Source organism: Cynocephalus volans, chromosome 1, assembly GCF_027409185.1.
Source record: "Cynocephalus volans isolate mCynVol1 chromosome 1, mCynVol1.pri, whole genome shotgun sequence".
In the NCBI taxonomy this organism is placed as follows: domain Eukaryota; kingdom Metazoa; phylum Chordata; class Mammalia; order Dermoptera; family Cynocephalidae; genus Cynocephalus; species Cynocephalus volans.
This window is the reverse complement of record NC_084460.1, coordinates 243,276,609-243,301,873: the sequence shown is the minus strand read 5'-3', so window position 1 is coordinate 243,301,873 and position 25,265 is coordinate 243,276,609. Positions and strand designations below refer to the sequence as shown.

At 37.4% G+C, this 25,265-nt stretch overlaps 1 protein-coding gene across 2 annotated transcripts in view; it reads left to right on the top strand.

Annotated features, from left to right (window-relative positions):
- Nucleotides 1-15,959: 15,959 nt before the first annotated feature.
- The window catches only part of LNPK (lunapark, ER junction formation factor), a 71,066-nt gene continuing 61,760 nt past the window's right edge, over nucleotides 15,960-25,265 (top strand). For both annotated transcript variants that reach the window (XR_010023884.1, XM_063100426.1), the window contains exons 1-4: nucleotides 15,960-16,045; nucleotides 21,258-21,345; nucleotides 22,894-22,935; nucleotides 23,699-23,886. Coding sequence is in view for 1 of the 2 variants with exons in the window: in XM_063100426.1 (XP_062956496.1) it covers nucleotides 21,319-21,345; nucleotides 22,894-22,935; nucleotides 23,699-23,886 (257 nt within the window). In the remaining variant the exon portion in view is untranslated. The remainder of the gene's footprint in view (nucleotides 16,046-21,257; nucleotides 21,346-22,893; nucleotides 22,936-23,698; nucleotides 23,887-25,265) is intronic.

Below are 25,265 nucleotides of genomic sequence, written 5' to 3'. Positions count from 1 at the left end.
AAAAGTAGAGCCTGGAGATGATATACACACTGAAAATACTGTACTGGAAGCTGGCCATTATATTCTTGTAGAGGAATATTGGATCTGATTTCAGTATTGCTACAGCATTGGGACTTTTCTGTAAAATGTATATGTTTAAAGAAAACTGGTGTTATTAAATATAACTTCTAAAGTGAAGTTACTTTCACATTATAGCTTAAAAAATTCTCAAACTTTTAAGTCATTCACAATTTAATTGTATACAGATTTATATACAATTTTATTTACATATACATATAGATGAAATAATATAGCTTGAGCAGGAGGTTTGGTTTAGTGTCTATTATTTGGGAAACCTCTTAAGTTTTATAAGAAATGAGTTGTATAGTTAGGATATCCAGTTGTCTAATTTCAAAGTTTTGTCGAATAAATAAATCCTATATTCATTCTATAATTCCTGTATAGGTTCATGTCTCACAGCAGCTTGAGTCTTTTTCTCCATCTTTCCCTTTAGTTTCCCCCCTTTCCCCATTTCTTAGAACTTTGTCTTTCATTTTTCTCATCTCTTTTTCATTCTTCTTTCAAGCTTTTGCAGTAAGATCTTTTTTCAAATCCCAGGCATTTTTCTATTATCTTTCTGTAAGGAATCTTTCTTGTACCCAGTTTTCCATTGGTGACCACTTTGTAAATCACCATGACTTAATATTTTTCCTGTTAGCTACTGCCTGCACATGTTTTACTAAGCTCCTCAGGGCAGGAAACCTGTCTTCCATATTTTATGCTTTGTAAAATATCATGCACTCTTATGACTCCTATTAACAATAAACCTCGGTATGAATTATATGAATTAGCTAAAGCTACATCTTCCTTGTTTTATGTGTAAGCTTTACGTGCCTACTAGAGAAGACTCAAATTTCACCAGCTACCTGATTTGTCACGTGAATCATTATTTTATAGGGAGCATTAGAATGCCACCTTTTGGAGTTACTGGGCACTAAGCCAAGAATGTATTTTTTAAACCTGCTTAGCTTGTGTGTGTGTGTGTGTGTGTCTGTGTGTGTGTGTGTGTGTGCGTGCGTGCGCGTGTGTATTTCCAGAACAAGAAAGTTGTTTCTAATTGTGATAAGAAAATGTTCCTGTCTTCTTCAATAACTAGATTGAACTCATATGGAGTTTTGAGATAGGTCTACATGCCAGGATACCTTCTGTTCTAATTAAAAAATATATTTTTGCTTAAAAGAAAGGTGTGTGTATCTGTCCTTTTTGTGTTGCTATAAAAGAAATACCTCAGACTGGGTGATTTATAAAGAAAAACAAAATTTATTGCTTACAGTTTCTGACTCTGGGAAGCACAAAGTCCATCTGCTGGTGGCGACAGCGACCCAGGGGTATCACATTGCAAGATGGTGGAAGCAGAGCAGAGAAAGACAGACTCTCCTCTTTTTTTAAAGCCCTCAGAACCACACCCTTGACCACCATTTTTAATCCATTCACTACTGCAAGGTCCTACAATCCTATCTCTTTAAGGATCTACCTTTCAATTACCATAATAGGATTTCCTACCCTCTTAATAGTCACAGTGGGAGCTAAGTTTCTAATATATAAAACTTGGGGGACACAATTCAAGCTTCAGGGAGTTTTGAGGGGACATAATTCAATCCACTACAGTGTGTATTAGTTTTCTTTTCCTGCCATAACACATTACCATAAGTTTAGCAGCTTAAAACAATGTCCATTTATTATCTCAGTTATATAGGCCAGAAATCAAGGCACAGCATGGCTCAGTTGGTTCTCTTCTCTAGGTTTCACAAGGCTGACATCAAGATATCTTAGGTGTGTTCCTTCTGAAGCCTCTAAGAGAGAATCTGTTTCCAGGCTCATTCAGGTTGTTGGCAGAATTTAGTTCCGTATGCTTGTAGGACAGGAGGCATTCTTAGCTTCTAGAGGATACCTGCATTCCTTGGGTCATGACCCTTTTCTTCCGTTTTCAAAGTCAGCAATGATGTGTCAAGTCTTATGATTTGAATGTCTCTGACCTCCCTTTCTGCCTCATCTTTTCTCAGCTTCTCTCTTCTGCCACATCTTTTTGACTCATTGCAGTTAAGAGAAATTTCTCTTTTTTCAAGGGCTCAAGTGGTTAGATTGGGCCCACCCAGATTATCCAGGATAATATCCTTATGTGAAAGTCCATAAATTATACCTGTAAATCTCCTTGATAGCAGTTCTTGGAATAGTGTTTTACTGAGTAAACAAGGGTGGGAATCTTAGAGGAACATGTTAGAATTCTGCCTACTATAAGGTACAAAAACTATATAATGAAAATGAGAAAAAATTTTGGAGAACATATAAGGACACTTGAACAAATGTACAGTCATACCGTATTCAAGAAAGGAAAGGGTTATGTGGAAGGATGTTATTCATCCTGAGATTAATGCACATGAAGAAATTATTTATTTATTTATGTTTTTTTGAAGATGACTGGTAAGGGGATCTTAATCCTTGACTTGGTGTTGTCGGCATCATGCTCTCCCTAGTCAGCTAACCGGTCATCCCTACATAGGGATCCGAACCCGTGGCCTTGGTGTTATCAGCACCACACGCTCCCAAGTGAGCCATGGGCCAGCCCCTCACACAAAGAAATTTTAACAAAAATCCAAATGGGACTTTGGGGGGCTCTTGATAACTTGATACCAAAGACAGTAAGAATAAAGGGGAAAAATAATAACAATTGATTAGGGAAAAGAAAGTATATTCCCCAACTCATTTTATGTGACTATCTAGCATAACTTTGATATCAAATTCAGAAAAAGACATTACAGGAAAGAAAAATTACAGGTCAGTCTCATTCATGATAGGCCCTCAAATCTTAAAAAAAATATAAGCATATATAATCCAGCAATTTATAAAAAGGATAATGGATCAATGGAAAAAAAATACCAAGGTCAGAAACAAATATGCACATACAAGTATATGACTACATTGTTTATGACAAAGATAGCACTGCAGTGTTCTTCCCCTAGTCAGAAGCATCTACGGAGACAGTCACTTTTCAATAAATGGTGCTGGTTTAATTTTCCACATGAAGGGGGATGGAGAACTATAAATGTCTCACTTTCTCCACACAAAAAAATAATTTCATGTCTTCCTAGAATGAAATTTGAAAAACAAAGCAATAAAATTTTAGAAAACAATATAAAGTCTTAATGACCTTAGGCAGGGTAAGAAAAGATTTCTTAAATAGGATACAGATACTATTAATCATAATGAAAAAGAGTGATAAATTTGACTCCATTAAGCACTTTTTTCATCAAAAGACATTATTAGGGGAGTGAAAAGACAAGCCACAAAGTGGTAAATATATTTATAGTATATATAATCAACAAAGACTTGTTTCTACATTATATAATGAATTAATATAAATCAATAAGAAAAATACAAACAACCCAATGGAAAAATGGGAAAAGACCTGGACAATGAAAGAATGCTCATGGAAAGGTGCTATTCTTCATTAAAAATCAGGGAAATGCTAAACAGAGCTACAATAAATTGGTACTACACATCCGTTAGATTGACAAAAATTAAAATGTCTGACAATATCAAGTGTTGGGGAGAATGTGGAGCAACAGAAACTTTTATATGTTGATGTTGGTTATATAAATTGGCACAATCATTTTGGAAAATTTTGGCATAATATTGTAAAGCTGAAGATATGCTGTCTATGTCTTTTAAACCAGGAATTACATACCAAGGTAAGGACACCAAAGAAATCTGTGTTTATGCACACGAAGATATATACATGTGCACGTGTGTGTGTGTGTGTGTGTGTGTGTGTACACAAAGAAATTTTCACATCAGCATTCTTTATAATAGCCTAAAGCTAGAAATAGCCTATATGTCCACCAACAGTAGAATAGATAAATTATGGTACATAAAAAAAAAAAAAAAGAAGAAAAAAAGAGAGAAGAACAAAAAAAAAAAAAGAGAGAAGAAAAAAACCATTATGGTATATTCATGCACTATAGTAACCTACAAGTAATGAGAATGAATAAACTACAGTCATATCAAACTGGGTAAATCTTAAAGACATAAGGTTGACCAAAAAAAATTCGAGATGTAAAAAAACCCTCACTCTACAGTTCCATTTACGTAAAACTCAAAAACAGGCAAAATTAAACTATATTTTTTAAAGATGAGTAATCAGGAGTTTCAAGATGGCGGCGGCTGCGGCGGCTGGCGCGGAGTAGCTGAGGTGGAAAAGGTGGCCACTGGGCCTCAAGCAGCCGGGAAACTTGTGGACCTTCCTCTGGCCATCTCTTAAGGGAGGACTGCTACTGCTGGCCGGTCGTGGGGGCTCAACGCCACTTTGCCCCCGGCAGGAGAGGCTGCCTCATTTACAGGCAACAGCTTTGAAGTGTGGAGCAGGAAAAGAACTGATTCTTAGCTGCAAAAGCGAGTCTTGAAACAGGGAACACGGCGCCAGGGCTGCTGTGGATGCAGCCAGGATCCCGGAGGCTGGGGCCGCACTGAAGGCGGCCGGCTGCCCTATTCAGGATTCGAGGTTTCAGGCCGGCATTAAAGAAGATTCCTGGGAGCGCCCGAGCGGCGCCGCGACTGAACAGCCCGAGGTGGCAGGGCCGAGAACACAGAAGGCAACAAACCAGAGACAGAGCGAGCGCCCGACCTGGCACAGCACTGTGAGTGATCCCTGGCACAGCTCTGTTCGGGGGGTGGATGCCCATGCGGCTCCCGCCTGCACCACCAGGCCACTCACTGCCCCGGTGCTGCCTCCATTTTCCCAGGTGCGGGGAGCTCCGCCCTGCTCGGCCATCACTGAGCCCATTTGCTTGGCCTGGCGCGGGGCTTTCCGGACCCTGCGGGCCGGCCTCCTCTCCCACTCCCTCCGCGGTTCTCTGGCGGGGCTGGAGGTGTGGGGCGTCCCGACCAGTCTTGGGAGGGCTAGGAAGTACGGGCGGGCCGACTGTCACTCCACCACACCCTGGACTCCAGCCCCGGTAAACTTCCTGTTACTGGGAGGCAGATACCATCTCTGCGGCCACCAGTTTGGAAAAAAGCCTAACGAATTTCTGGTTGGGAATAGTGTGGTAGGAGAGTTCCCAGGTCCGCTTGAACCTGCCAGAGAGCAGGCTGCAGGCGGGCACTAGACTCGGTTTATACCGGGGGGATACAAAGGTGAACAAGACCCGAGAAAGATCTACACAGTGCTACAAAGGCACCCAGAGAGACCGGTCGTCTGTGCCTAGCAGAAACCTGGTAGACTTCCTGGGCGAGGCGGTGCTGAGCAGGGTCTTGAAGGCCCAGCTGATAGACGAGGGGTGCAGAAGACACGCCCCAGCCCAGCACAGTGTGCACAGAGGGGAGAGACGTGCGGCCAGGGAGGCGGAGACTCGACAGAAACCACACACCCGGTGGGGTCGCCACTGCACGATCTAACAGCCTGGGCCAGAGCACACGGAACGGGGAGAAGTCCTGTACAGAAAGTGAAAGCTCAACAGAGATCACACACCCTGTGGTACATGATCCACCAGCCCAGCAGAGTACAAGCTGACCAGAAAGGTGGCTCCCCGGAGAAGCCCAAGACCCGAGGCAACCACACACACAAGACACTAGAGGCCAACTGAGCAGTCACGGCGGGAGCCATACCAAATTGGCAACCACAGCAACATCCTAGTTAGTCATTAGTCTCAAACCGGTGGACTGTGAAACCCCCTGCCACAATGAATAAACACCAAAAAAAAGACACCAGAAATACAAAAAATCAAGAAAGTACACCACCAAAAGTTAATAAATCTCATACTCTAGATCCTATAGAACAAGAAGCCCTTGAAATAACTGACAAGGAATTTTGAGTGATAATTCTAAGGAAACTGAATGAGATACAAGAAAACTCAGCTAGACATCATGATGAAATGAGGAAAAGTATACAGGATCTGAAAGAGGAAATATACAAGGAAATCAATGTCCTGAAAAAAAATGTAGCAGAACTTGCTGAACTGAAGAAGTTATTCAGCGAAATAAAAAACACAACGGAGAGTTTAACCAGCAGGCTTGTCGAAGTTGAAGAGAGAACCTCTGAACTTGAAGATGGGCTGTTTGAAATAACACAAGCAGACAAAAAGAAAGAAAAAAGAATCAAGGACATGGAAGAAAATCTGAGAGAGATATCAGACAACCTCAAGTGCTCAAATATCCGAGTCATGGGTATTCCAGAAGGGGAGGAAAATGGAGATTCCATTGAAAACATATTCAACAAAATAGTGGCAGAAAACTTCCCAGGTATAGGAAAAATCACAGATCTTCAGATCCAGGAAGCTCAACGATCTCCAAACGTATTCAACCCAAAAAGGCCTTCTCCAAGACATGTCATAGTCAAATTGGCAAAACTCAGAGACAAAGAGAGAATCTTAAAAGCTGCAAGAGAGAAGCGTCAAATCACCTATAAGGGAGCCCCAATCAGGTTAACATCAGACTTTTCATCACAAACCCTAAAAGCTAGAAAGGAATGGGATGATATTTTCAAAATACTAAAAGACAAAGATTGCCAGCCAAGAATACTCTACCCTGCAAGGCTATCCTTCCGAAATGAGGGGCAAATAGTATATTTCTCAGACAAACAAAAACTGCGGGAGTTCACTACCACACGACCACCCTTACAAGAAATCCTCAAGGGAATACTGGGTTTGGTTCCTGAAAAATAACTACCACTGCCATAAAAACCTAAGAAAAATCTAAACCCGCTAGTACAATAAAAATGGCATTCATGAAGAGAAAACAAGCTAACAAAAACACTATCTACAACCTAAGGAACCAACAAACACAGAAACCAAACAGTAAATCAGAAAGCAAGGAGCAAAAGACACCTAAGACAACCAAACAACCAATAAAATGCTAGGAATAAATCAACACCTTTCAATAACAACTCTTAATGTTAAAGGCTTAAATTCCCCAATTAAAAGACACAGACTGGCTGACTGGATCAAAAAGCAGGACCCAACTATATGCTGCCTACAAGAGACCCACCTCACCCATAAAGATTCACACAGACTAAGAGTGAAAGGATGGAAAAAGATTTACCATGCAAACAGAAAAGAAAAACGAGCTGGAGTGGCTATTCTTATATCTGACAAAATAGACTTTAAACTAAAAACCATAAAAAGAGACAATGAGGGACACTACTTAATGATAAAAGGACTAATCCATCAAGAAGACATAACAATCATAAATATGTACACACCCAATGTTGGAGCAGCCAGATTTATAAAACAAACTCTATTAGACCTAAAGAAGGAAATAGACACTAATACCATAATAGCAGGGGACCTGAACACTCCACTGTCAATATTAGACAGATCATCTAGGCAAAGAATCAGTAGAGAAACACAAGATCTAAACAAGACTCTAGACCAATTGGAATTGGCAGATATCTACAGAACATTCCACCCAACAACCTCAGAATATTCATTCTTCTCATCAGCACATGGATCATTCTCCAGGATAGATCACATATTAGGTCACAAATCAAGTCTCAATAAATTCAAAAAAATTGGAATTATCCCATGTATCTTCTCAGACCACAATGGATTAAAACTAGAAATTAATAACAAACAAAACTCTGGAAACTATACAAACACATGGAAATTAAACAGCATTTTACTTAATGACATATGGGTCCAAGAAGAAATCAAGCAGGAAATCAAAAAGTTTATTGAAACTAATGAAAACAATGATACATCATACCAAAACCTGTGGGATACTGCAAAAGCAGTATTCAGCGGAAAATTTATTGCATTAAATGCTCACTTCAGAAGAATGGAAAGATGGCAAGTGAACAACCTAACACTTCACCTTAAAGAACTAGAAAAACAAGAACAATCCAATCCTAAAGTTAGCAGACGGAAAGAAATCAATTAAGATCAGAGCAGAACTGAATGAAATTGAAAACCAAAAAACAATTCAAAAGATCAACGAATCAAAAAGTTGGTTTTTTGAAAAGATAAATAAAATTGACAAACCATTAGCATGGCTAACAAAAAAAAGAAGAGAGAAGACTCAAATAACAAAAATTAGAAATGAAAAAGGTGATATTACAACTGATTCATCTGAAATACAAGGAATCATTCGAGACTACTATAAACAACTATACGCCAACAAATTTGAAAATCTGGAGGAAATGGATAAATTTCTGGACACACACAAGCTCCCAAAACTGAACCATGAAGACGTAGAAAATTTGAACAGACCAATAACAATAAAGGAGATTGAAGCTGTTATCAGAAGGCTCCCAACAAAGAAAAGCCCAGGACCAGATGGATTCACAGCAGAATTTTACCAAACATTCAAAGAGGAATTGACACCGATTCTTTACAAACTATTCCAAAAGATTGAAACGGACGCAAATCTCCCAAACTCATTCTATGAAGCAAACATCATCCTGATACCAAAACCAGGTAAAGATATAACCAAAAAAGAAAACTACAGGCCGATATCCTTGATGAATATAGATGCAAAAATCCTCACTAAAATACTAGCAAACAGAATACAGCAACACATACGAAAAATTATTCATCACTATCAAGTGGGTTTCATCCCAGGGATGCAAGGTTGGTTCAACATACGCAAATCAATAAATGTGATACACCATATTAATAAACTCAAACACAAGGACCATATGATCATCTCTATAGATGCTGAAAAAGCATTTGATAAAGTTCAGCACTCATTCATGACAAAGACCCTCTATAAGTTAGGTATAGAAGGAAAGTATCTCAACATAATTAAAGCCATATATGACAAACCCACTGCCAATATCATCCTGAATGGGGAAAAGCTGAAAGCTTTTCCTTTAAGAACAGGAACTAGACAAGGATGCCCACTCTCACCACTCCTATTCAACATAGTGTTGGAAGTACTAGCCAGAGCAATCAGAGAAGAGAAGGAAATAAAGGGCATCCAGATTGGAAAAGATGAAGTCAAACTGTCCCTGTTTGCAGATGACATGATCCTATATATCGAACAGCCTAAAACCTCTACAAAAAAACTGTTGGAATTGATAAATGATTTCAGCACAGTAGCAGGATACAAAATCAACACACAAAAATCAGTAGCATTTCTTTTCTCCAATAGTGAACATGCAGAAGGAGAAATCAAGAAAGCCTGCCCATTTACAATAGCCACCAAAAAAATAAAATACTTAGGAATTGAGTTAACCAAGGAGGTGAAAAATCTCTATAATGAGAACTACAAACCACTGCTGAGAGAAATTAGAGAGGATACAAGAAGATGGAAAGATATTCCATGCTCTTGGATTGGAAGAATCAACATAGTGAAAATGTCCATACTACCCAAAGTGATATACAAATTCAATGCAATCCCCATCAAAATTCCAAAGACATTTTTCTCAGAAATGGAAAAAACTATTCAGACATTTATATGGAACAATAAAAGACCACGAATAGCCAAAGCAATGCTCAGCAAAAAAAATAAAGCTGGAGGCATAACACTACCTGACTTTAAGCTATACTACAAAGCTATAATAACCAAAACAGTATGGTACTGGCATAAAAACAGACACACTGACCAATGGAATAGAATAGAGAATCCAGAAATCAACCCACACACTTACTGCCATCTGATCTTTGACAAAGGCACCAAGCCTATTCACTGGGGAAGGGATTGCCTCTTCAGCAAGTGGTGCTGGGATAACTGGATATCGATATGCAGGAGAATGAAACTAGATCCATACCTCTCACCGTATACTAAAATCAACTCAAAATGGATTAAGGATTTAAATATACACCCTGAGACAATAAAACTTCTTAAAGAAAACATAGGGGAAACACTTCAGGAAATAGGACTGGGCACAGACTTCATGAATACGACCCCAAAAGCACGGGCAACCAAAGGAAAAATAAACAAATGGGATTATATCAAACTAAAAAGCTTCTGCACAGCAAAAGAAACAATTAAAAGAGTTAAAAGACAACCAACAGAGTGGGAGAAAATATTTGCAAAATATACATCTGACAAAGGATTAATATCCAGAATATATAAGGAACTCAAACAACTTTACAAGAAGAAAACAAGCAACCCAATTAAAAAATGGGCAAAAGAGCTAAGTAGGCATTTCTCTAAGGAAGATATCCAAATGGCCAACAGACATATGAAAAAATGCTCAACATCACTCAGCATCCGGGAAATGCAAATCAAAACCACATTGAGATACCATCTAACCCCAGTTAGGATGGCTAAAATCCAAAAGACTATGAACGATAAATGCTGGCGAGGCTGCGGAGAAAAAGGAACTCTTATACATTGTTGGTGGGACTGCAAAATGGTGCAGCCTCTATGGAAAATGGTATGGAGGTTCCTTAAACAATTGCAAATAGATCTACCATACGACCCAGCCATCCCACTGTTGGGAATATACCCAGAGGAATGGAAATCATCAAGTCGAAGGTATACCTGTTCCCCAATGTTCATCGCAGCACTCTTTACAATAGCCAAGAGTTGGAACCAGCCCAAATGTCCATCATCAGATGAGTGGATACGGAAAATGTGGTACATCTACACAATGGAATACTACTCAGCTATAAAAACGAATGAAATACTGCCATTTGCAACAACATGGATGGACCTTGAGAGAATTATATTAAGTGAAACAAGTCAGGCACAGAAAGAGAAATACCACATGTTCTCACTTATTGGAGGGAGCTAAAAATTAATATATAAATTCACACACACACATACACACACACACACACAAACCGGGGGGGGGGGGGAGAAGATATAACAACCACAATTATTTGAAGTTGATACAACAAACAAACAGAAAGGACATGGTTGGGGGGGAGGGGGGGAGGGAGAAGGGAGGTAGGTTTTGGTGATGGGGAGCATTAATCAGCTACAATGTATATCGACAAAATAAAATTAAAAAAAAAAATAAAATAAAATAAAATAAAATAAAATAAAAATGTGCCCATCCAAGAAAAAAAAAAAAAAAAAAGATGAGTAATCAGTCAGTAAAACTATAAAGAAAAGCAAGAAAGTGAATATGATAATGATCATAATAGTGGCTGTCTCTAGGTACATTGTGGCCTTTTAGGCCTTATGTTTTACTTCTTGACCCAGATGTGGTTACATGAATGTTTGTGTTATAGTCTGCAAGTAGTGCGCTTCTGTTTTATAAACTTTTCTGCATGTTTGCCATCACAAAAAAATAATTCTAGTCTTCTCTTTTTTCTCCATACTTCCTGATTCTTCCCCTAGTCAGAAGCATCTATAGTGCCTCACAGAAACTTAAAGAGTTATTACATCAAGACTACAAAGAGAACAATCAATTGTAGAGGTCTAGAATAAGCCACTGTGGCATAAAAATTATAAGCTAAAGGGATAAAATTCCTGAAATCTCTTATCTGCTTAAAAGCAGAGGCTCCCCAAAACACTTGACTGTCATAAATCCCTTTCTGGGGATAGACTATACTATTCTCTTCTAGGAGAGAAGAAGTTGGCACCACACACAGACATTGTTACATAACTATCACATTTTCTTCTATTCTGCAAAGATACCATTTATCTTTACAAAAAGTCATTTGTTTTTCCATAAGTGCCCTTTCTTTTCCTTCTATCCTTTGAAGAAGTCATTTGCTCTCTCAGAGGTGCCCCTCTGCCCTTCTTCATCCTCTATTACTGAGATGGTATATAAGCTACAAATTCTAACCACCTCAAGTCACATTTTTGGTGAAATCCTGTGTGTGTATGTGTACATATGTAATTAAACATGTTTTTCTCTTGCTAATCTGCCTTCTGTCAGTTTAATTTCAAGGTCTCCAAAGAAAATAAAAGGGTTGAAAAAATTTCTCCTCCTTGACAAAGCTTAGTCTTTAAAAACACTTCCAAAGTAGGTTCTCAAGAATAAAAAAGCCTTGCTGAAAGTAAAACATAGCATTTGACCTCATTTCCCTCCCCTCCCTGGCCAGAGAAGATTAGCTGAAAAACACATGAACTGGAGGGAATAGAAAGACAGGGCGTTAGAGCATAACACTGAAGCACGTTGGGGGGCCAGGAAGAGAAGGATGAGCCTTAATGGGACTGGTGGAAAAGAGAATCTTGAGTGTGCTAAATGCCATTTCACTGGACAGTGCAGGAGGCCTGAGCTAAGAGCCAGGAAAGCTGTTATCACTGCAGCCTGTGAGGCCTGCCTGCTTTCTAAATAAGCATCATCCAGCAAAGGATGCCCATTTTCCTCTGAGCTGCCTGGAGGAGAGCCTAGGACACCTCTGTTAAAGATGAAGGGCAAAGAGTTGGATCACCTGGTATGATACCATCTTCTTTTCTCCATTTCTCCCAAGCCTTCTATCCCTAGAGATTTTAGTCTGCAGGGTCCAAGACCGTATATTTTAATAAGCACCTTAATGACTCTCATGCAGGTAGCCTCTGGCACTGGAGTACCACTACCCAGAGAAACTCGGCAATAAGAAGAATCAGCAGTGGCACTTGTTAAAAATCGAAATTTCTAGACCCTATACCAGAAAAATAAAATCAGAATCTCTAGAGGAGGGGCCTGAAAATTTGGATTTTTAACATGGGCCCCTGGTAATTCTCAGGGAAGTCTGAGAAACTGCTCTAGAGACTTCTACTTTTTATTTTTTTTATTTCTGATATTCTCAATATACTTAAAAACAAAACATCTTATTTATAATAAAGATATTTGCATTAAAAAAATAAGTACCTTGCAGAAAAGGACAGATTACAAACTGTAACTATTTTTTCCCTAGCCTAGACTTCTCAATGCTGCAGACCCACAGATCCAACTATTAACATCCCCCCTTGAAGTCACAAAAACATCTCACACTCTACATGTTGAAATGGAAATCACCATCTTCACCAAACCTGGCTCTATGCCAATGTGCTCCATATCTCAGTAATAGCATTACTATCCACCTACAGGGCTCACCAGAAATCCCAAATCATTTCTGACTCCTCCCTCTCCTTCAATCCCCATACCACCCCACCATATCTGAATTCATCACCAAGATCTCCCATTTTACTTCCTAAATTGTTTCATTTTCCCCACTGGTCTCCATCTCCTTGCTCCTACCCCAATCCATCTGAACTTCTACCAATACACACTACCACTCTCATAGATACTAATTGGTTCAAACCTGTCTCTGCTTGTGTTCCCACACTGCAGCTGGAATGATCTTTTCAAAACATAGAACTGATCATGTCAAATCCCCTCCCTCCCTTTGCTCTTAACAAAAAGATTAAGGTTAAGGTTCTTTTTGTGTGCGGGATCCAAACCCATGACCTGGGTGTTATAAGGCTGCACTCTAACCAACTGAACTAACCAGCCAGCTCTAGACTAAGGTTCTTAATATGGTTGAAAAGACCTTTAGTCTGATCTCCAGCTTCATACTGCAGCACTTTTTCTCTGCAATCTATGCTCCAGGTACAATGGCCCTCCTTCATTCAGTCCCTCAGGCTTGCAATGTTCCCTCCTAACAAAAGGTCTTTACACATGATACTTCTTCAGTTTCTCATCCTGCAGATCTTCATTTGAGTGTGACTTCCTCTAAAAAGCCTTCCTTAACCTTTCTGACCAGATCAATGAATGCCCCTACTGTAAGCTCTCATAGTAACTAAATAAATTCAGCTTATTTGTTGATTAGACCATTTAGAATTCCATTGTCTAGAGCAGTTTGTTTCCTCTAAGTATTCACTGGTGTTCTTTGAATTTCCCTTCCTTAGACTCTATGTCAGAACAATTTTAGAGGCCGGCCCGTGGCTCACTTGGGAGAGTGGTATTGATAACACCAAGGCCAAGGGTTCGGATATCTATATACGGATGGCCAGTTCGCTCACTTCGGAGAGCATGGTGCTGACAACACCACGTCAATGGTTAAGATCCCCTTACAATTTTAGGATTAGTAGGGGATAACTCTTAACATTTGGACTCTGCTAAAGCAGCTTCACTGGCTGTCCCACATCCTTTCTGGCTGCTGTTGACTTATGATTTTCTGATACATTGAACATTAGCCTCTATCACAACACTTATATATTCTGTATTGTATTTTTTTTTTTTGAAGGTTTCTCCCACTAGCATCAGCTGCATTAGGACATCTGTTTTATTTATCACTCTATCCTCAGTACTTAGCACAGGGCCTTGTCAATAAATGTTTGGAATCATCCTGTAGCCTGTACTACAGCCATATAGTGCATATCTTGATTTCTCTGCTTGTAGTGTCTTTCCCTCACTTTATTTGCTTGACAAACTCTTACCTCTTGATATGAAGGAGGCAGTGGTACAGTGTTACTTTCAACAATGTACATCTTTCTACTTTCCACTTTCCTCATTTGAAAAATGATACTTTAAAATGTTGCTGGGAGGATTAAAAGAGTTAATGATTAAACTTCTCTCCCTCCCCTTGCCAGGTCAAATCTCTCCTTTCTAGAGCAATTCTCTAGGGAATTTTGTCTCAGGATTAGGTTTTTGGAATCTCTTGCGTCCGTTTTCCTCCACCTACCATGGCTCAATTAAAACTAGAGGACAAATCATTAGCAAATGGAAAACAATTCTTTCTGTTCTCTTAGATCTTCCTGAGGGGAGATGTATTTGCATAGCTGCACAGGACTCAATACTCTGAAACAGCACAAAGGATGAAAAACAAAATGGTTAAATTACCATATCAAAACAGGTGAAATATTTCTGTTCATTTTCTTTTACATTTTAAAGTACCTGACCCACAGTACACACTAAACTGTAGTTCCTTTCCTTTCATTCTTTCGTTTAGAGCTATAACTATATATTTTAGCATTTAGGCAAGCAGCTACACAGTGAATCATCTGGTAGCTTGCAGTATAATAAATTATTACCAACTAAGTACTTTGCTCAGTTTCTTTTCTTACTTTACCTGTTAGTGTTGTCAAAGTTTAAACATGGTATATCAAAACTGTTATATTTTGAAAATCATATGGTTTTAATTTTGTAATACATGTATGTAACTAAAGTAGGGGGGAAAAAAACCATGAAAAATGTTTGCACACGGGGTAAAACACGTTACAGGGGTAAAACATAATAAAAGCCTTCGCTGAAGTTTCGTTACTGTGTGCTCCTCTCAGGAATTTTTCCTCATTCAAGTATCATTTATTGTTTAGACTTGTCTTTCCTGGTTGACTACGGAATTTAACAGTTTAGGCAATTTTTCAAGTCTGAGCCAAATACAGGATGCGTGGTTTTTCGAGGGCCCACGTATTGGGACCTCTGCGGAGTGTGCTTAAGACTTTTAAGATGGAAACAGCTTAGGATGTTATACGCAGGTTTGAAATCAACATCACTTGGCGTTTGAAGCTTACCTCACAGCGAGGTAAGCGTCCAGTCACCAAATGACCCTTTTTGACGTCAGTGAATGATAAAAGCCTCAAGCACTGCTGGGGTCTAGGCTGAATTTTCTGCACCGGCTTGTTTGGGAACTGGCCTCTTCTAAGCTGCGTAGTATTAACCTGTTCTGCTGCCGGCTGGATCGCAGCTGATCCAGGACTCTTCAGGACCGACTCCTTTCCAGACGCACCCATCTTCAGCCTCTACTCCCCAACCCTTGTCCTCCCCACTCTTCTCTCTCGCGGCCGTCTGGAACCACCAGGATCAGTTTCCGGGTTTTCTTTCTCCAGCGAGACTTTACAGAACAGGCTTTTAAAGAAAATAAAGAGGCAGAGGAAGAGTAAGAAATAACTGTATTGTAGGAGTCGTAATAAATGGTAGTCCACCCCTACGACGCGACAGTAAGCAGCCTATACCGGCCGCGGAAGCCACAGGGACCGGAGCTATCTGGCCAACAGCCCGCCCCTCTTCTAGTCACGTGACGGGGAGCGGCGCGCGCCGGCCGCGGCGCGGATTGGCTAGCGGCAGGAGCGCGGGGTTTGATGGGAAGGAGTTGGCCGGGCCCACAGTTCTGTCAGTGGCGGCTGCTGCCTTCTCCGGAGGTAGGCTACGCGGGGGCGGCCGAGGCTGGCAGGGTGGACGCCGGGGCCGGGCTGTGCCTGCTTCTCTCAGGTAGATCGCTCAAGATGAGGGCAATTGGGAGGGCTCGATAGAGGGGAGGCGCGCAGAGCTTTCCCCCGGGGACATAAGCTCCAGGCTCTCCCGCTTGCTTCTCTCAGGTGCCCCCTCCCCTTGCCAAGTGGCCTAAGAGCTCTGCGGCGGCGGCTAGTTAGACTCCCGTTGTGGTACTCGCCGATCCTGTCTCGCCGTCTGGTTCCTTTCCCAGCACAGTGGCCAGGGTAGCACTGAAGTTCTCGAGACCCCGTTCTGTCCCTAAAGGGCTGGTAGTTTCCTCGTCTCTGTTCTCGGCAATTCCGGGCGTTTACTGGCTTGAGCCTCAGCTTGTTGGCCCACCCGTGTCAAGGCGAAGGGTCAGAAGGTCCCAAACTAGCAGAACCGCTAAATTATCCGCTTTGAGTGTTCTGCCCATTTCTTTTTCTGAGTTGCGTGGAGGAGCCACGAGTTGGAAAGATAGAAGGGACTGAAAACTGTCAATGTCATGCCGCTCGGCCCTGGCCTGTGGGTGTGGATTATGTGCTACTTAGAGAATCGGCTCTACAACCATTGTCCTTATTTGAGGGACGTGGGATGTGTGAAGGGTAGAGAGGAAGGGCGAAGATGCGTAGGTGTCATAGGCGTGGCAGAAGGAGAGAAGCAATCCTAAACTACATCAGTAGTTTTAATTTTTTAATGTGTTTGCGGATTGAGAGGAGGTTGAGATTAGTGAACTCAGTTTTGCTGATGGTGCTCTCACAGTACTAAGCAAGCCTCTGATTCACTGAGTTTTCCATGTTCTGCTTTTCCCACTTGGCCTGTGGTTTGCGCTACTTAGTGTCTACTGTCTTTTCCTTTCTCTGTGGCCTGGATGTTACCATTGACAAAACTGAACCTATTCAACAGCGATTTGGGGGAGATGTGAGTAAGATTGTTTCATGCGTATGTTCAAACTGGCAGAGAATGCTAATCCCTTGTCCTCAGTAGCTCCCATATCTCCTTCTTAGGAGGACCAAGTTGATTTTGAATACATTTTCTTAAACAAGAGTAGTGCATTTCACATCAGAATTTTAAGGGTCTCTGTCATCTCTTGAGATCAGCTCAGTAATGCTGTTAACAAATTATATAGTGTTTACATATTATTAACTTGAAAGAGAATATAAGAAAAAGAAGAAGTTATATGGCTATAAAAATGTATGATTTCCTGTAGAAATCTTTCTAATCAAACAATCATTTTTTGATAGTATTCAGCTCGGAATGAAAATTGACTTACCAGGAAAGCAAGCGCTTAGTCATCACATATTAAAGGTGCTTTTGGAGTTGTACTTTTTTTTCATTAATTTTACTTTTGGGCAATAAATGTGATGGCTTGGGATATTTTAGAATTGTTTTTTCAGTACATTCGAAAGTTAAAGTTCTGGAACAAATCACCTTTAAATTGTATAGTACGATATGTTATGGAGGTACATTGACGGTGATTCAATAGTTTGTACTTAAGTTTGGAACTTGATAAACATAAAACTAATCTTTTTGCTGTTTTCTCCAAAGTCCTACAAGGTTATTTTAATGGAAGAGTCTGCCGAATATTTTGCTTTATTTTTTATATTAGAGAAAATGAGAGCAATACAATTTCAATAAAAATACAAACTGTAATTTTATCTTCCAATTTTTACATTATGAAAGTAGGTTCTTTCTTTATAAGAATTTAGGAAGAAATGTGTTCCATGTAAGAACTACATGTGTTTTCTGATAATAATAGTAATAATGGATACAATTTATTAAGTACTTATTATGTGTTGGACACTTTTCATTTAATCCAACGACAGTTCTATGAAGTGTAGATATTTTTAACATTTTACAAATGCAGTAATTGAGGCTTAAATAATTTTTAAGTAATTTGCCCAAGATTACATGGCCAGTGGGTGGTTGAGCCATATTTGGAATCCAGATCTATTTTACTCCATTATTTTAATGCGACTTGAAGTGAGCTGAAAATTTAAGAAAAACATTTCCCAGGATTTTTAATTCTGACACCGAAACCTGAGTGTGAATAGCAGTTAGTAGAAGACATTTAAGTAATATAGTGGACATTATTGTTCATTGAAAAACATGTTTAGATGCACCCAGCTCTTAAGGTCATGTCAGGTCCCATTGTGATATCAGTGTGGAAAGAGAAATGTTCATGAAGAATTCTTGGAATCAAGCCACATGAGGTTGAGCCATCTGTCCACTCAAGGGTATGCAAATTGATTTATGCTTCAGAAGGAAACGCTAGGGTTATTTTGTTCCTATTTATTTTCCATGTATTTGAAAGAAAGCAGAGATGGGTTAGAAAATGGCAAAGACCAAAGCAGTAAAAACATTTAATTTGTATTGAGCAATTACTCTGTGTCAGGCACTGTTGTAAATAGTTTAGAGTACTTTATGTCATTAAAGCCTTTCAACATTTAGGAGGGTCCTTAAATATCTATACATCTTTTGCAGATGAGGAAATTGAGTAACAGAGAGGTTAAGTAACTTATTTGCCCAAGGTTCCATAGTAAGTGGTTGGCCACAGGAATAGAAATTAGATATTTGGGTGGAAAGGAGAGACCAGTGGTTGAAAATAGAAGACATGAAATTCAAGCTATAGAGAAGTATTTAATATTTAATTATTTAATTTTATTATGCTTTCATGTCTGTTGGAAAGTACCACCCATTACATGTGCATTATAGTAAACTTCTTTAACAAGTACCGTAATTTGATAGAAAAATTGCTGGAACAATGAGAGTTCAGTTTGTTTGCTTATGAACCTTGAAAGCATGGATATAGTATTTAATGCCTGTCATCCTAATGTTGTTTTAGAGGACAAATGTAAAAGCACTATCCTCTGCTTCAGGGATCTTAGATGCTAAACTGTACTTTGTTTCATCAACACCAAAACCATTCTCCAAACAAATAATTGATGTCAAAATTCGTATTAATTGTAATATTATGCATATATTTCATATTATACTTATTTTAAAAGCAATATGCAGTAAACAAGTACAAGTTCTGCTCCTAGCTGGAGCTACATGGTTTTGGCAAATCATTTGGCTTATTTTCTTAATGCATATTTATTCATTCAAATTTAATCAAATAAAGGAATTGGGCTGCATGATACATTGTATTAATTAATAATGTCTCATGTTTACAACTCACTTTGCACTTAAGCAGTTCTGTTTACTATTTGAGAATGTCATAGGTGCTTTCATATATTTTATATACATTCCAATCTAGTCTATATAAAGCAGACTTTATTTCTGATTTTGTGTTATTGGAATAACTGGTTGCTTTTTAATAAAATCAAAACTAAAATGCTCTGTCTGGCTCTGCTACTTAGTATCTTTGGGACCTTACCAAATTACTTCACTTCTCTAGCCCCAGGTTCATCATTTGTAAAATAGAGGGATGGTAGTATCTAAATGATAAAATTCATGTAAAGTATTTGTTAGGGCCTGCAAGAGATGAAGCTTATCAAGTGTTTAACTGATATTGTTGTTGTTGTCATTAATTTAAAATTTTAAACATTCTTATTATAGTATCATGGTGTGATGGCTACAAACTTGACTTGGAGGGATATGATTCTGTTACAAACCAAAATGTGTAGCTCATTTGTGTACAAAACACCATGCTAGACACCATAAACTAGTTCCAAAATAGTGGGATGATGTATACTTTGAAAATACCAAGTTAAGTGGTTTATCTGAATCTCCTGCGACCTTTCTTAGCGATTATTTTTAGCATCGTAAGGAAGTTTTAAGATTTATCTAAAATCTTGAACTCAGATAGAAATTTATACTTTTATTCATTAAAATTCTTGAATTTCCTACAACCACATTTTCGAAATTTGAATATGACCTGATACTGAATGATTAATAATATTTAGGTTGCAACTTAAATGTGGCTTGTCACATTCATTATATTTATAAACCTCAGAATTTTTCAGGACAGAATATAGGTATTTCTGTCCTTAAAAATCACTTTATAAGTGAAAGTATTTTATAGTTAGGCTCTTTGTTACTTTTCTAAGAAACACCAAGATACGTATGCCTTATGCTAATTCCAACATATGAATTATGCAAGCAGAGTGAATGTTCTTACCTGGTACTCTTATTATTTTGTGATTACATTCATGGAGAAAAAAATGTGACAAGTATGGTCCAGATAACTTTTTTTGTTGTTGTTGTTGAAATGAAGTAGTTTCACACATTGGCAAGTATAGAACTGTATCTTGGTAAAAATATGTCAGTTTCAAAATATACTTTAGCGATTTCTTCAGAGAATAAAAATTTATATAATTATTGACTGGTAAATTGATTTAGAGTATAATATTGCAGTCTGTTTTAAAACATTTGAGAATCATAGGAAAACAACTTAATGAAGGGGCTATACAGCTAGCTGACATGAAGGTCAACTAGCTTGGAGACCTTTGACAAAATTTCAAGAGAGAAATGTTTATGTGGGTGTTAACAGTAATGTTTAGTAACAGGCACCAGAGTCTGAAGATAGAAAGTCTTTACGCCATGTTTCTTCAGGCTATACTGGGCAAATCACTAAACCTCTTTTCACTTAGTTTTCTTATTTATAAGATGGTAATACTAAAGGCTATCCTGTGAGAAAGTGGCAATATATTATTAACTCTAATTTACAGAAAAGAAAATTAAGGCTCGGAATCATTGAATTATTTGCTTAAGGTCTCAGAGTCTTGTAACCCTTATTTTCTTATTCAAAATCCAGTTGGCTTTCTGTTATTACTTGTAAGGTGATGTTATTCTGAACATTTAAAAACACCCCTAATTCCAGATAACTAGCTTAATTGGGAGACAGCTGAATGATAGAAATGGTTTTATTTAAGTATGTGGAATGGAAGTAGTACAGGAAAACCTTTGTTACAAGAACAACATACGGAACCTATTTTAAAGGACAGAAAATTACAAAGTGGTATTAATATATACTTCTAAAATGCTTTGTCATTTAAAAAGCCTTTCCAGCTTTGTTTTCACTTTTAAATATGTCCTGGCTTTGAAGAAAGGATTTTAAAAAGGTGGACTCTATCTAATGACTGTCTGAATTCAAATTTCACATAAGGGGAGTCCAAAGAAATTAATATTGTAATAGTATTTTTAGGCAGTATTGCAACATCTAAATTTTACAGTGGGAATCCTGTGTGTTTAACTGAAAAATTTAAAATACTTGTTTTATTTCTAGCTTGAATTCCTTTGGACAATTGATGATATTTATCATTGTACCCAGTGTCTACAAATAAAAAATGGGTGGATTATTTTCTCGATGGAGGGTAAGTTACTTTTCTTTACAGCTATTTCTTAAGTCTAACATGAAAGTGTTACATAAAGCTATTTGTAAAAATGTCTCCTTTATGCTATAGTCTTAAGTAGTAGTTTGATATTATCCTCAACTCTAATTTCTTTTTTCTTTCTTCTTATCTGAATTACTTTTTTATTAGGACTTTATTTTAATAGTTCTACTTGTTCTGTAGGTGTTTAATGTCTCTATTTAACAGAAATTATTTCATTTTGATTTATGAACTATTTTTATTTCTGTATTTATGTATTTGTGCACAAATGGTTATCATTTCTTGTTTTCTTCGCATACTGCCTACATTTCAAACTTACTTGAAAGGTAGTTGAAATTAAGTATTCTATACCATACTTATGTTTTTTAGAGACTATTCTTTTTATGCAAAGCTTGTCACAAATATTACTAAAGTGACACTAAACATGCTTTTAGGAATTATAGGTTACCCAGAATTAGAAATGCAGTTTGATTTTATTGGATAAACTTTTAGAGGAAGTATTTCAAATTTACACCTAGAAAATATAAATTATATTGATAAATGCTCTTCTCTAATGTAAGAGGAGAAAACGTAGTCTAGGACAAACTGCTTATTTTTTGATTCTTTATTACTGTAATGATGAAGCCCAGCAATACTTGGTAAATAATTTAGTTTTTGTACTATTGCTGGAAGAGCCTTGTTTTGGATTAGTGTTGTATTGATGCTCCTCTTTAAAACTTTATGGCAGTTCTGCCTCCTGAAGATTAAGTTTGTCTATTCTTCCTTTGTCTTTCTTATTAGGTTTAACCATATGAAATTGCCAGTATTCAACTGCATTGCCTTATAAAAATGGCAATTTCATATGGTTCAACTGGATGTTAACAACTCTTATGGGGACTACTATGAATTGATTGATATTCATTACTTTCTTGGATTGTTGAGTATGTAATTGTTAAGTGTTTTCTCAAGTATTATATGAGCCATTTTGGCTGGCTTTTATTCTAGGTGGTATAAAAAATATCTTTGGCAAACAAGCTATGCTATAATGAAATATTCTTAGATGCTCTTTTAAAATCTGATCTTCAAAAAAATAAAATCCAGAATAAAGGTAGTCTATTGATTTTGACCTCTAAAGTCCTAAGCGAACTTTTAGCACTAGCAAATCAGACCATCTTTAGTCTGTGAATTTTTTAATATGTGAATTCTTTTGAATAATTATAGCTAAGAAAATTTGTTTTTGAGGAACATTTGTTTCTCTCTATAAGAGAATGTTCTCTTGATAAGAATGGTTAAAATTGAGCTATCAGACTTGAAACTCCTTCTAGGATTAAAAAGAAGTAGGAAAATGCTTATTTCTTAAATCTTATGTAATTTTAATTTTTATTTAAATAAATCTTAGTTATAAATAAATAGGAATATATATTGCTTGACAGCATTTGAAAAAACTTAATTTTGGATTAAAATGTTCTTTTATTATTATATATATCAAACTGTTTCTAAGTTTGTATGAATAAGTTTTAATGCTGTCTCTTGTTTCTATTCCTGTAACAGACAAAACCTTCAACTGTAGAAGTTCTAGAAAGTATAGATAAGGTATGTTCTTTGGCTGTGTTGTGTTTTAATTCATTTTAGGTGTCAAGAAAATATTATTTTAGGTGCATAACCTCTAAAACTGTTCAAGAATAACTTTAACAAGAAGCCAAAATTATTACTCTCATAATAAATATTAAATGAACACTGAAAAAAAAAAAGTCTCTAACAAGTATTAGAGCCTGTTAGAATGAAATTAGATCTATAGTATGGTGTAAATCAATGTTACAGATAGGATAAAATAGATTACAAGATAGTCTGCAACAATTTTTAGCAGTCTGCAAACTTTTGCACAACTTTTTATATTTTCTGTCATTATCAAAGATGGTATTTTCCTGGGAATATTGAGAGTGATGAATAGACTGAAAGAATCTACTATGGGTCACTATTTTAATTTTAATTCTTTTTTTTTTTTATTGCCAGATTTTTTTTGAATGCCTTATTCAGGGAGAATTAATACTTATTTTACTCAACAAATATTATTTACTGCTGTCAATTTTATTTCTCTGATCTTTGTCAAATTGATAGTTTAGAAATAGTATTTAATTTTGCATTTTAAAAAATGATGCGTCAGAATAGGCATAAATTTTTAACTTTAGTTTTCTTTTTTATATTGTGTTCTGTTTAAAAATATTAGAGTATTGTATTTCAATGAATTTTAAGAGTTTTTTCTATATAACTTTTCTGTCATGTTAAAAATTTTTTAACATTTTAATTTCTTTATGAAGTTTGGATTTAATAATATGGAATAATTTTCTCTTAACAGGAAATACAAGCATTGGAAGAATTTAGGGAAAAAAATCAGAGATTACAAAAATTATGGGTTGGAAGATTAATTCTCTATTCCTCAGTTCTCTATCTATTTACATGCTTAATTGTATATTTGTGGTATCTTCCTGATGAATTTACAGCAAGACTTGCCATGACACTCCCATTTTTCGCTTTTCCATTGATGTAAGTAAATTGTTCTTTCTGTTGATGTTTCTCTTTTTTGACCAGATAGTTTTAGTATGTTCAGTCTCCTTTTTTATGAAATAGTAATGTCTTAGATTGAATAAATTTGGATTTTTTTTTTTTTTTGCAGTTTGAAGGATATTTAAAATAGAACAATTGTTTTAAACCTTTATTTATAAGCCAACATATATGATAGAAGAATATCATCTAGTGATACTTGTAATAATGGCTCTATATGGCAGTGTTTTGTGATTCTCTAACAAATGTCCTGGGGACATTGGGCATGGAGTGGGGAGTAATGAGAAGTTGGTAAGGGTTGTAAAACCAAAAGAACAACTACCAAAATGATTCTGAATATATTCCATTCATCCCAACTTACTTTCCCTCTTTTTAGTCACTACTATAGAGCAATCGATCCTTATTATAGAAATATTTTCTGCTATAGCAGAAGGTGTATCGTGATTGAGAATTTTGAGGGACAATTGAAATATTTTCTATTATTTACAGAAGGTATATCACGGTTGAGAATGGTGAGGGACAATTGAATAAAAAATTTCGTCATTCAGTCAACAAACATTTATAGGTACTAATTGTGTAGATATTAGATTATAATGGTGTGTGATACACATATATGCACAATCTCTGACTGTAGAGCTTAGACTGCATACTTAAGTAGTAAGTATGATGAATATTATGAAAGAGAAGTGCAAAATGCTATGGTAGTATTTAATGGGGGCTTTAACCCAGTCTAGGGTGAGGATGGGGTCAAAGAAGAGCCTCTGTATTAGTTTTCCATTGCTGCCACAAATTAGCAGCTTAAAACAACACCCTTTTAGTTTATCAAAGTTCTGTAGATCAGAAGTCCAAGTAATTGGATTGGGTTCTTTGCAAAGAGTCTCACAGGTGTAAATCAAGGTATCAGCTGTCCTGGGGTCTTATCTGGAGTCTTGGGGAGAATCTGCTTCCAGTCTCAATCAGGTTGTTGGCTGACTTCTGCTGCATCTCTCTGACTTCCTAATCTGCCCTTAGCTGGGAACAAGCTCTGCTTTGAAGAGCTTAAGTGATTATATTAGACCCACCACGATAATCCAGGATAATCCCCCTACCTTAAAATCAACTGAGTAATAACCTTAGTTACGTCTGCAAAGTCCCTTCACAGAAGTATTTAAATGACTGTTTAATTGTGTAAGCAGAAGATGGAACTCTTTGGGATGGGAATAAGGATATCTTTAGAATTCTGCCTACTATACACTCTCTGAAAAAGCAGCGTTTGCATTTGAGACCTGAAGAATGAGTATGTGTATCTAGGGTGATATGATGTGGAGGATGGAGCTTTTTGGGAGAAGAAACAGCATACTTGAAGGCCCTGAAGTAGGCCT